At 46.7% G+C, this 12085-nt stretch overlaps 1 protein-coding gene across 1 annotated transcript in view; it reads right to left on the minus strand.

Annotated features, from left to right (window-relative positions):
* LOC121435438 (homeodomain-interacting protein kinase 2) overlaps positions 1–10346 on the minus strand; it is a 194834-nt gene extending 184488 nt beyond the window's left edge. Inside the window, exon 1 of the mRNA XM_041634756.1 lies at positions 10099–10346. Within this exon, the coding sequence (XP_041490690.1) occupies positions 10099–10117 (19 nt within the window). The 5' untranslated portion in view covers positions 10118–10346. The remainder of the gene's footprint in view (positions 1–10098) is intronic.
* Between the last annotated feature and the right edge of the window lie 1739 nt (positions 10347–12085).

Raw genomic sequence — 12085 nt, forward strand, 5'->3', positions numbered from 1 at the left:
AGGGGAGGCTCCAGGTGCCAGGGGCCAAAACTTACACAACAGAGTCGCTATCAGATTTCTAGGTCTTCCATGAAGCTTCACTGGTGGGAGGAACATGCTGACTATAGGAGCAACCTTACCAACTCACAGGCCATGGGTCAGTTTTATGACTCCCATGTTTTACAAAGCAACTGGAAGTATGAGATGGATAGAAGAAGGGAGGGGAGAGGATGATAACAGAATAGGAGGTGACACAATTAACAGCTGTCATTTGTGCAACAAGAAAATATTTCAAGTAGTCTTCATTTCTGAATTGTTTGAAACACAAGGTAACCTCATACTAGCAAGGTAGGCCCCTACTTTTCCCCTTTCGGCAAGATTCAAAGAGCCTAGCCATCCCACACAGTGGCTGAAGAGGCCCTGGAGTCAAGGTGTGTGCCCATCCACAGGCTGAGCATCTGCTGTTTTCCATATCCCCAGGGCTTCAGGGCATCTGAAGATCGATCTCAAGCCTTTCCAGGGTCTGCGAGTGTGTATTCAAAGGCGCATCAGGCATCCTTGGGATACCCCAGGTCCCAAGAGGAGGTAGGATGTTTGCAGCTTGGACTCACCAACCAGAAAGGCAGAATGGGGTCTTGTAATGAACTTGCCCCAGGATCCTGCTAATGTAAGCCTGTCCTTTGGTGTGCTTTTATCAGTGTTAAAGTCTGTGTCCAGAAGTCACTCAGCAGGACAGAAATTCCTCCAAGCCAGGTCAAAACCAACACCACTGCAAATGTACTCACAGTCCCATGTGTTGTTACTGAAAGCAGTGGCAAGTCTCAAGTTCGTGGCCATGTCAAAGGGCAAGAATGACTCAAAACTGAACCTTAGGAAGGCAAAATTGTTTTAAAAGTTGCTTAATGGCTTAAAAGTGCTTTGAGGTTCTGTGAAACTAATCATGATTGTACTAGGCCTTTGTCTGTGATTTTCTGCTTTTACTAAGAAGCTCATAGTGACAAGCTGCAAACTTGTTCAGGGAAACATAAGGGATGAGTTCCTAACAGAAAACTGAAAATTCTAGAGCTGAGGGCACTGTGGCCTTGCTCTCCTAGAAGAAAGAAAAACACACCCTTTAGGTGCTGGCCTCTGTGTAATACTGCAGGCTTTCAGGCAGCCCAGGAGGCCAGAAGTCAGTAGCTGCCCATAGGTTGGAGACAACAGGCTGTGGCTCTGGTGAATCCTAGGAACCTAGACACTGGGGCTATGCCTAGCAGTGCAGTCCAGTGAAGCTGTCCGCAGCATTCTAGGCTGTTAGGGGCTTCTCCGCACCCCACCCCTACCTTGGCCTCCCTAGTAAGAGGCCTCTGCAGCCTCTTCAATGATCTGGACACGTGTCAGAGGTGGAACACTAACTCATGAAGGCCCTACCAGGTTGTACTATGGTCCAAGAAGGCCCTGTACAATGTAAGGAGCCTACAAAAATAGAGATTCTTAAAGGAATAGAAAAAAAAATGTTTTGTCCAAACCAGCTAGTCTCCTGATCTTAGATCCCTGCCAGAGATACAGGAGGGAAACAAAACAGAACAAAAACTTCTTGAACCACTGGGCCAGACACCACTGACAAATACTCTCTCTGAATGTACTCCTAAGCAACCCAGATGCCCGGCCCAACTCCAGAGTATTCATGCCTCCTACCACAGTACCCAGCTCCCTGGCAAGCTCTCCCAAGTTCCCTCCCTCCTCCTATTACATCCAGGCCACTAAAAATTACCTGGTTCAAGTATCATTTTGATACCAGTCCCCTTCTGCACACCATAAAATGTCTCTTGAATTGGAACCCCTTTTAAACCTTTGACAACTGATCCAAAACACTTACTGTCCTCATCTGCTGGTCTATTTTGTGCTTACCACTCCAGCCAAGCAAAAATTACTTTGCAAATGAATCCCATTATACACTCTGCTCATTCACCTAGTTAAGCCAGCACAAGAGCTTTGGCTGTTTCTGTTGTCTTTATAAAGGACTACTTCATTTACCCAACTTCCCTTGAAATAGGCTGATCCACGAAACTGATCTACATAAATTAATTTTCTTCTCTACAGAAACTTAACCCGTTATGTGAACTTAAATCCTTTTCAGAATAAGTCATGGTATAACCAAATGAAACTTTATTTTGAGCATTTTCATGTCTGTAATACATTAGAAAGCCTCCCCATCTCAGTAAGCAGAATATAATGAATATCAATTAATCATTTCCTTACAGTGCAGGTCATACTTAATGAGTAGCAGTAATCATTCCAGGCTGTGGCTGCAGATATAAACGGTCCAGACTGAAGCTGACGACATGTATGCATTCTTATGTGCCCTTTCACTCAGGTTTCCTGAAATTCCCTTCCTGTCTGAAGTCCCTGCTCTCGGTGTGGATCTTAATGACTGGATGCAGGTACACAGAATGTAGAGGGTAAACTCACTGTCTTTCTGCAGAATCCCAGGAATTTACAATCTTGTTTTTGTCAGAGCACTGTAAGTTCTTTATTTGGGATGGGGGTCTGAGGGAACCTTCCACAACTAGCAACAAAACAGTTTTCCGAATCTTTATCATGTGATTTTTTTTTTTTTTTACAGGCTGTAGGTACAAAGACCACAAAAAAAAAAATGGACTTCTTTAATAGTATGATGGCAAAGTTCTACACAGGACTGGCATGGTGGATTTTGACAAACTCTTGGAAAAGTCACTTTATAATTGAAGAATACTTCACAGATTGAATAGGAGATATTGGTATGGAGGGAAATGCCCAGTTTTCACAGATATGCCTTTTAAATCAAGATGTGATGTGTAACTGTACAGAAGTGCTTTCTTCAGCCCACATTATGAAGCTTCACAGTGAGTTCTCACTGCAGATGGACAGAACCAGCAGGGGAGGGGATGCCCTTGTTCTATTATGTATTAGATGGCATTCTTTCTGTGACAGAGGATTTTATAATGTCTGCACATTAGCACACACAAAAGAGTCAATCCGTCTTAATTCTCTTTAAACATGGCACTTAATTGATCAGAATGTACTAGAGCAAAAGTAGTTAGGCAAGAATTGTTAAACCAGAATACTACCTAAATCACTACAAATCTGTTTGGTATTATGTTCACAAATAAGTGAGACCACAAAATTAATTTTCAGTTGTGAAGGTTTGCTAATTTGTTTTGTTTTGTTTTGTTTTGGTAATGATTTCCCTAACTTTTTTTTTTTTAAGAACAGAGTCATCCATCTGAAAATGACCCAGAGGCAATGGCTGTCCATTATATCTGTGTCCTTTCTGCTGGCTCCAGACTGTCAAGAGGGAGGATACTCTGTAAGTTGGCCTTGTAACCACTCTCATAAACACCTGGCTCACTGACTGGTAAAACAGGTATGGCTTTCGCTGACTCAGAATCTATCAAGAATCTGACACACCGTCCTTTCTAACCTGGGTGAACTAATATTACACCAGAACATAAAGACACTGTACACTCTTTTCTTCAGTCAAGTGCAGTGCAAGTTATGATGCTTTATATGCTCTGTGTTCTGTGTGCTCTGCAGCACGCAGTTAAGAAAGGCCCCAAGAGCTGGAATCAGACGGACAGTCGATCAGAAGGTGGCAGCTTGGTAGGGGTGAGGATGTCAGACAACAGTATAAGAAATAAATATTCAGGGGAAATGGGAGGCGGTGGCGGGGAGGAGGCAGAAATCTTTAATAAATAATTAATAAATTAAAAAAAAAGAAATATTCAGGGGGTGGACGGGAAGGCATGGTGGCACATACCTTTAATTCCAGTGCTCTGGAAGCAAAGGCAAGTGGATCTCTGTGAGTTTCAAGCTAGTCTGGTCTACTTATTGAGTTCCAGGTCAAGCAGAGCTATATGGTGAGAGCCTATCTCAAAAAAATAAAAAAGACTCAAGACCCAAGTGAGTACTAGCAAGTCATGAATCTTGGGCGGCTGTAAAGTATTGCTTAGATGACATTAAAAAGAACAGTCAACCCTAAGAGAGACATACATGGATCTAATCTACATGGGAATTGGAAAAAGACAAGATCTCCTGAGTAAATTGGGAGCATGGGGGCCATGGGAGAGGGTAGAAGGGGAGGGGAGGGAGGGAGGGGACGGAGAAAAATATATAGCTTAATAAAAACAAATAAAAGACTTCATTTTTAAAAAAACCAGAACAGTCCATGCTTCGTATGTTTATAAAGTTCCTACTAGAGTTAAGGAATTGCACAACTACAACAGGGGGTACACACAAAGGTGATGGCCCTCCAGGAGTGCCCCAGGAAGTAAGTTCCTTTTCTTGTATTTTTCATACTAATAAGAATATTATTAAAGAATTGCCCTCAGATTTGATTAGCACCATGTTTCTTAGTAGAGAGAAACTAGCAAGTTCAAAACAGAGAAAGGAGATGTTTCAGAGACAGAAACAAGTTCTGTGGTGAAAAAGTAGAGTACGGTTGTTATCTTCAAGTATATGAAAGGTTTTAGAGAGAAAAGTAACAGAAAACAAGTTTGACTGAAAGCAGACGAGATTTCCAGCAGGTCCAGGGATCTCCGGACCATCAGATTCATGGAATATTAGAACTGATCAATGAAGGAGCTGCTAATGCTCTTTCCTAGATAACAGCTACCAGTGAGTGGAAGATTTCAAGTCAGGGCAAAGGTTTGCATTCATTCTTAGTGATGCCTTCCCAGGAACACAGCTGCAGCCCCTCAGAATCTGTCTTAGGATCTGTGTACACATTTGTAATGCAGCACAGAAGTGTTGCTATGGAAGAGGCAGTCTCTACCTAAAAGGAGCAGAAGCTCAGTGACAATGGACACTCTGGAAAGGTCACAGAGGAGAAGGGGGAGGGGTCCCTTCCTCAGAGGTCATAAGGAGAATAGAAAAAAAGTCATCTAATACATGATCAGACAAGGGTGTATCCCCCTACCCCTGACCCTGGAGATTCTGCTGAAGGCAGGGACGCAAACTATCATTTCTCAGAGACTGTTGCTCCAGGGTCCTGTGTTCCCCAAAATAAGGGTACAGCCAGGCTTTTCCCAGAAAGCCCTGCTCCTGGGAAATGACTGCCGAAAGCTGCTGTGACCGACTCCTCCGTCTGTGTCCTGCCAGCGAGTGCCCACCACATGACTATCTGGAACACAAGTGAGCCCATGAAGCCAGGAAGGGGCACAGCACGGTCTTCAACTCTAGATGTAGAAAACAAAAAATGCCCCAGCAGCATGTGCACGTGAGAACTGCATTTGTGTTGATGAGGATACACAATGAAAATTAAATAACGAAAGAGAAAACAGCATTCTATACAAAAGAGATGCTAATATTTAAGAAATTTCTAAGGAAATCTGTAATGAGAAGCTTTGAAGTTCACACATAATTCTTTTAGTTCAACTAAAGAAAACATTTTCAAATAAAAGGGAAGTTGAGAGTCTTCCCTTTACACCGTAAGAAAACAAAAGTGTGTAAGAACTGACATACACAAAAGCAAACAAACAAGCAACCATTGCATCTGGGTCAGACACACTCCCCAGTGAGTCTGTACACCTTTAAATATTTTGACTTTCACTTCCTCTATTCCTGAACTCCTAGAGGTCAGAGGTCAGGTCTTTGTCATTTCTCCAAACACAGAACCTGCCACGAGGCCCCGGACACAGAGCCTCTGTAAATGTTTGCTCACTGAAAGCATGAAAGATGCACCCTGGTCTGCAGAATGAGGGAACAAACAGGGAGTTCAGCATGTAGAGAGTGTAGAAAGTACATGACCCAAATCACAGTCTAAGTCAGAATCACCATCACCAACCCCTATCATTCTCAGTTTCTTTTAAAGAAAAAATAAAGATCTTCCTGTACTCTGGGTTTTCAATTTTCTAGGTTTTTTTCTCCCCTCCTTCAACAAGGTATTGTCACATGAAATGGAGCTATTATGAGCTTGGGCCTTTCAAGTTCACACTCTATTAGTGGTTACACAAAGTCTGCTAGTATTATTCTGAATCCAGCCTTTGACTGCAACCCCAAGCGGTTGAATCGTCATACTAAGGCTACCAGAAAGCACTTGCAAAGCATGCATTCAGAGAACAATAAAAAATGCACAAATGTCCTACCCTCTGATCAGCACTACTTTGTTCCGTGCAAACCTCAAAGGTAGATCCTTAAGACTGATCTCTATGCGAGAAAGGAAGAAAAAAATGAAGGAGCATGAATTAAAAAGTATGAAGAATATAAGCAGCTATAATTTACATAAAGCCTCCAATTCTCCCAGGTAAGAAATTCATATTTAATGCCTAGTGAGGCAGACCCTGGCATGTGGCTGAGTAGGAGCTCTCCTCTAAGAAGAACCAGTAAGCAACCAGCCTGCCACCTTGTATAGTAGTGGGTCCCTGCTAAGGGCAAAGGTTCCCTTTCATTCTTAGGGATGCCTTCCCAGCAACACAGCTGCAGCCCCTCAAAGTCTGTCTTAGGATCTGAGTGCACATTTGTAATATGGAAGAGGCATTCTCTACCTGAAACCAGCAGAAACTTGACAGGCATGGACAGTCTAGAAAGGTCACAGAGGAGAAAAAAAAGGTTCTTTCTTCCATGGCTATGGGGAGTTTATTGTTGCTGCTTCCCAAAAGGAACAGTAGGAGATTAATAACTGAATTGAAATGTTGCTATTACTGATTTTCTAAACTATTTGTGGGTTACACTTTCCCTGGGGATGTCATCCCTGTAAGCAACTCAGAAGACAGGGGGATTTAACACATACTAGGAAAATGCCTACTCTAGGCTGGAACTCCACTAAATATCAGGTTCCTCACACAACCCAATAAAGGCTAAAAGTTTTGAAAAGTAAGATACCAAGGTCATAAGCTTGGTCCAAACTCCAGCTTCTCTGATTTGAATGTCCTGCCATCCTGTCCAGTATCAAGAATAAAACTAATGAGTTTTGCTTCACTATTCAAATGTAGCAACAAGGAAAACAACAGCTATACTTACTAACTTTAAAAACAGAAAATGTAAACACAGGCCAAGATATTATAGTTGATATGTCATAAAATTCTTTTGAGGGAAGATGACTCAGTTTGGTGGCCCACCTGATGAGGGACTTCAGTGTTTACAAGCTGAATGTGAAAGGTTTGGTTTCCTCCATGCTCACCAACAAGCCACATCTCAGGTAAGTGTGACATAGTTAACCTGGAATTGGGAACCCATAGGGATACAGACCCCTGTGGTTGACCTTTGCACTGCATACTGAAAAGGGCTTGATAAGCAAGTTGATGGAGAAATATAATCACAAGGCAAATGTTTAACCTTCTAAAGAAAATAAAGCCCCTTTTTTACAAGAATTTTAACTTGATCAGTATCAAGCCACTGAAAACTAGCATGCTGCTTATAACCCTACTCTTTAAGAAAGTCCTAGAAGACTGACTACATTTCTTCACTTATTTTGTATTATCAAATACGCTTTGTTGCAAAAGCAGCATGCCTGTCTAAATTTCTACATTCCAGCCTTCACTCAGTATTCCGGTCACACTCCATTTGAGAAATTCCAGCTAAAAAGTCTCGTGTGTCATTAGACTTCTGAGAAGAATCATGTGAACTATTAGGGGGCAAAAGCCCTCTTCTCGGAGAAGTCTGCAGGAGAAAGAAGTCTTGCTCGTTTAAGACACACACATGCATAAGCGCGCGCGAGCACACACACACACGCACGACACTCACACATGCACAGTCCCTGGGTTTGGTTGAGATATGATTTAAAAAAAAAAAATCAGGTTCACTGAATCCACGGATTGTCACTGCGGGTCAAGGGAGAGGTCACGGCAGTCTTGGACACACACACTGTGAGTGAATGCAGGTCCCCAGAGCACAGTCCTTGACTGTGGAGGTCATTTATCTGTCTCGCAGCAAGCCTCACAGTCCCTCACAAAAAGAGCAGGCCTGAGCTTGGGGCTGAGCGGTTCTGGGCTGCAGAGGAGTAGTGCTGAGCAAGACCAGGAAAAGACCAGGAAAAGGTACAGAGATGCTCCAGAGAAGAAAAAACTACAAACAAAACAACAGTTAAGAGAATCCACAGACAAGATTCAAGATAACCCAGGGATGGAAGGGGTGGCAAATTAGGTTGCCTGGAATAGAGGAGGGTTGGGAAATAAAACTACGAACTGAGACCCCCGAGATCCACAGTCCTACACTGTAGCACCTTACACACCTGTAATTCCTTATCTGACATAACCACTGAAATAACAAAGTCATGGACCAACCATACTAAGGCTTGCATAGCCTCCCCCCCCCCCCCCCCGGGAGGGGTAGCCTACATTCCTCATGGATTCCAAATGAAATTAACATGATAAATGCAGTCCCTAAGGTGGCTTTGTACAAAGTTGACAAAATATACTCCAACCACCTAACCAGCCCCTGGAAGAAGAAAAGCAGCCCTCTATCACAGCTGCGAATGCAATGCCAAGTTCCTTCTAAAATGCTCACCCCGAGTGTCCAGCAGAGGGAGTCTCAAGGAGGTACTTAATAAAGAAAAAACTGTTTCATTTTAGCACTCCAGACAGTGGGAGCTTTGACTGCAGCCCCCTCCCCTAGAACAGACGAACAATGAATGGCCGACATGGGCTCTCCTACGGTGTTCACATACCCATTGGCATGCTCCTATTCTATGTGGTGGAGTGACCAGAAATTTTGTTTTGTTTTGTGGAACGGTTAAATGGACCTTGTGTTCTTCAGAATCAAAGAGGAAAGCCCCTGGAATAACATTTCTCTGTTGCTTTCTAAACAGCCCCTTTGTTTCTAAGAGACTCTGGAAAAAAATATTTACAGTCCATAGGTTATTTACAGCCTCATTATTCAGAGTCAGGCTGGTAACTTTATTCCGTGCAGAAACCTAATTCATTTGGAGCCCTGGAACTAATAACAGATTTTCTTTTCAGATAAGTTTTTTTTTTTCAAATCAGCCTCTCCTAACAGAGATAAAACTATTAATGAGAACCCAGTTTCACTGGGCCCCACGGTTCCCCGGGTTTATAGGATTACAATCTTCCCTCGCCCCTCCTCTTGGTTCCTGGCAAACCCGTTTCCCTCTCATTTGCGATTTCATCCACCGAATATCTGAACAAAACCGAAAGAAAGCCAGATGAACTCACGCTAAAAAAGTATGTAAAAGACTGCTATTTCAATAATTTCACGAGAGAAACATTTTCACGATGAAATAACTGAAAATTCAGGCAGACTTTGGTTGGAAAAGCCCCCGTACTACAAGCACACAAAAACATATAGAAGTGTAAAAACTTAGTTGATTCGGGTTTGATTTTTCTCGCTGCAAGCTGACGGAACTGACTGAAGAGAACCGAAAGAGTGTGCGAGGCAGCTGTATCGCCTTACCTTTTCTTTCTTATGAAGACAGTCAAACGGGGGGAAAAATCAGCCAACGCCAGGTGAAGGTGCACAGCACACAGATCCACCCAGGCCGAGCCAGAAAATCTTCTTTCGCCCCCCTCGCCCCCCAAGCCAAACTACATTCTCCCTGCCACACGCTAATTGCGGGGAGATTTTGAGCCTATTTCATTGTTCTGCCTGGGTCTGAAATGGACTTTTCATCTCTACCCTCTCTCACCGCTTGGCCCCTCACAATCGGATTCCACAGCCGCCGCCACCACCACCACCACCAACCCCCCCCCCCCCCTAAAAAATCGGAGGCTCGGAAAGAATAAAGGAGTGTGGGGTGGGAGTGGAGATGTTTGGAAAAGGGAGCAGAGAGAACAGACAAGTAGGAAGGAGATCATTTAAAGGTACTGGGGGAGGATCGCATCACCTTCATTTATCACAAATAAACAGAAAGCAGTCACGGATTCGTCTTTTCCCACACGCCGCCCCCATTTCTTTTCTTTGGGCAGCAGCCCACCCGGCACACACCCCCCAGCCGCCTTCTCTGCCCTGGAAATAAGATCCTGCTCCAGGCCGGCTCCGGTCCCGTCTGGGCCCGGGATGGGGGCACCGGGGAGGGTCACGAGCCCCCGCGGCCAGGGCCCGGGGCTGCGGCCGGGGGCTGCCGGGCGAGGGGCCGCGGGCAGAACAAAGCTGCGGGGGCCGCGACCGGCCGAGCAAGCAGGGGATCGCGGGCCGGACGCTCCTTACCTTCGTACACGGGGGCCATCGGGGCCGGGGTGTCCGCGGTTCATGGCAACGGAGAAGGGAACGCGGCGCGCGAGCTCGGCCCCCTCAGCCTCAGTGGGAATCTGCCATCTTGAGCCTGTGTCTCCGCTCTCGGCTCAGCCCAGGCCGCCAGCGCCCGCATCACCGCCTCACTTGGCCGGCGCCGGGGGAGGGGGCCGGGCGGGCGCGTCGCCGCCACCGCCGCCGCCGCCGCCGTGGCCGCGGCCCGGGCCCTGCGCGGGGGGCTCGGCCGGCCCGGGGCGGCTAAGGCGCCGAGGCCGAGGGCCGGGCGGGTCCGCGAGGGCGGGAGCCGGGGCGGGCTGCGGCGGCCAGGGCCCGGGCCGGAGCTCAGCTCCGCATGGCTGTGAGGCGGGGGCGCCGGCAAAAGTTGCCCGTGAGGAGCAGGGGGAGGGGGCGGGGGCGGGGCGGCGCGGCCGGGCGCGAGCGGGCAGGCGGGCAAGCGCGAGCGAACGAGCCGGGAAGAGCCCCAGGGAGTCCGCGCGCAATCGAGCGCCGATGGCACGGATGCGAGGCGGGGAAGGCCGAGCCGAAGGACGGAGCCGGGCGTCGGCGGGGGCCGAGTGCGGCCCGAGGGGAGCCGAGCGGCCGTGCGAGCCGGGCCCGGCGAGAGCGCGGTGCGCTGGCCCGCAGCCGCCGACCGGAGCTCCGCGGTGGAGGCGGCCACAACTTTGTGTGTGCGTGCTTGGGAGTGCGCGCGTGAAATGTGCGCGCGCCGGCCGGACCGGGGAGCGCGATCCGCTGCTGCCGACGGCGGTCCCGGGGCCGGGGAAAGTGTCTTGGTCCCGGCGCGTGCGGGCTCCGTGCTCGCCGACACGCGAGGGGAATGAATGGAGGGAGTGGGCGCGTAGTCCTCTCCGGAGGATGCCCGGGGAGCTCCCTGAACGCCTGGGGAAAGGCAGCGTCAGGATGAATGGCTGACCCCAGCCGTTCTGAGAGCCCTCTCCTCCAGCATCCCGGTGGGAGTGTCCCACCTAGCGGTTCCAGGGTTTTCCTCCTCTCTACGCGCTCCGCGCTCCGATCCGAGTGAAATGTTCTTTAAACTCTTCCAGCCTGGAGTCCTGCCCTGGTTTGCCTCTCCAGCTCGCTCCTGAATGTCTGCACAGGACGCCCTGCCATTGCCTCCAACTTACAAAAACTTGTTGAGTCCTGACACATGAATATATTATAAAACAAATTTAGTGGGTGGCAACATGCTTTTGAAAATCCAACAAATTATTATCAGAATCCAACAAAAAATAGTGCTAATTGCCCTTAAAAAAGGCCAACTGTTGTCTCATAAACCCTTTGTTTTCACGTATAAATACTAGACACCTGATGTAATTTCTATTATTTCCTACCTGTGGATCATAGGTCAAAACAGTTTAAAAGCTATCATGAGGGTGGGGGTGTAAAACAACGGCCTCTAACTCTATACAACTTTTAAAAATACAAGTCCATTATTTTATTTTTTAAACCCATTATTTTCTCACTGTTCGTCCATCCTGCCTCTGTACCCCGTGCTCATCATCTTCCCCGAATAAAAGACAAGCTAGCTTGTTTTGTTACTGGAAAATAATTTTCTTAAACTAGTGCTTCATTTAGCCTAATGTCATTTACATTTGGAGACTCATAAACTGTCATTGGTAAGGGGACCCTCAGAGATCATCTGGGCCTGCCATGTAGTTGGAGAAAAGAAACCCACAATAGTAAAGGAAAGTGTCCAGTGACACAAAGGATCGAGCCTTAATCTAAGATCACTAGGCCCGTGCTGATCTTTCTTCACACCCCTATTCATCCCTTTCTGTCTCCTTAATCCTTAACTGGTCTCCCTAGCTTTGTCCATGGATGCTTGTTCCTAAGCACTGCTGCTTTCTCATAGTGCATGGTTCTGGCCACTCCATGCTCCTGCTTCCATCCTATAAAGACTCAACCTCTTGTAGTGCTAAGTTTCTTAGCTCCTTGGCTTTTA

Source organism: Microtus oregoni, unplaced genomic scaffold (assembly GCF_018167655.1).
Source record: "Microtus oregoni isolate MIOR12 unplaced genomic scaffold, Mior012 000046F_ref0000063, whole genome shotgun sequence".
NCBI lineage: Eukaryota > Metazoa > Chordata > Mammalia > Rodentia > Cricetidae > Microtus > Microtus oregoni.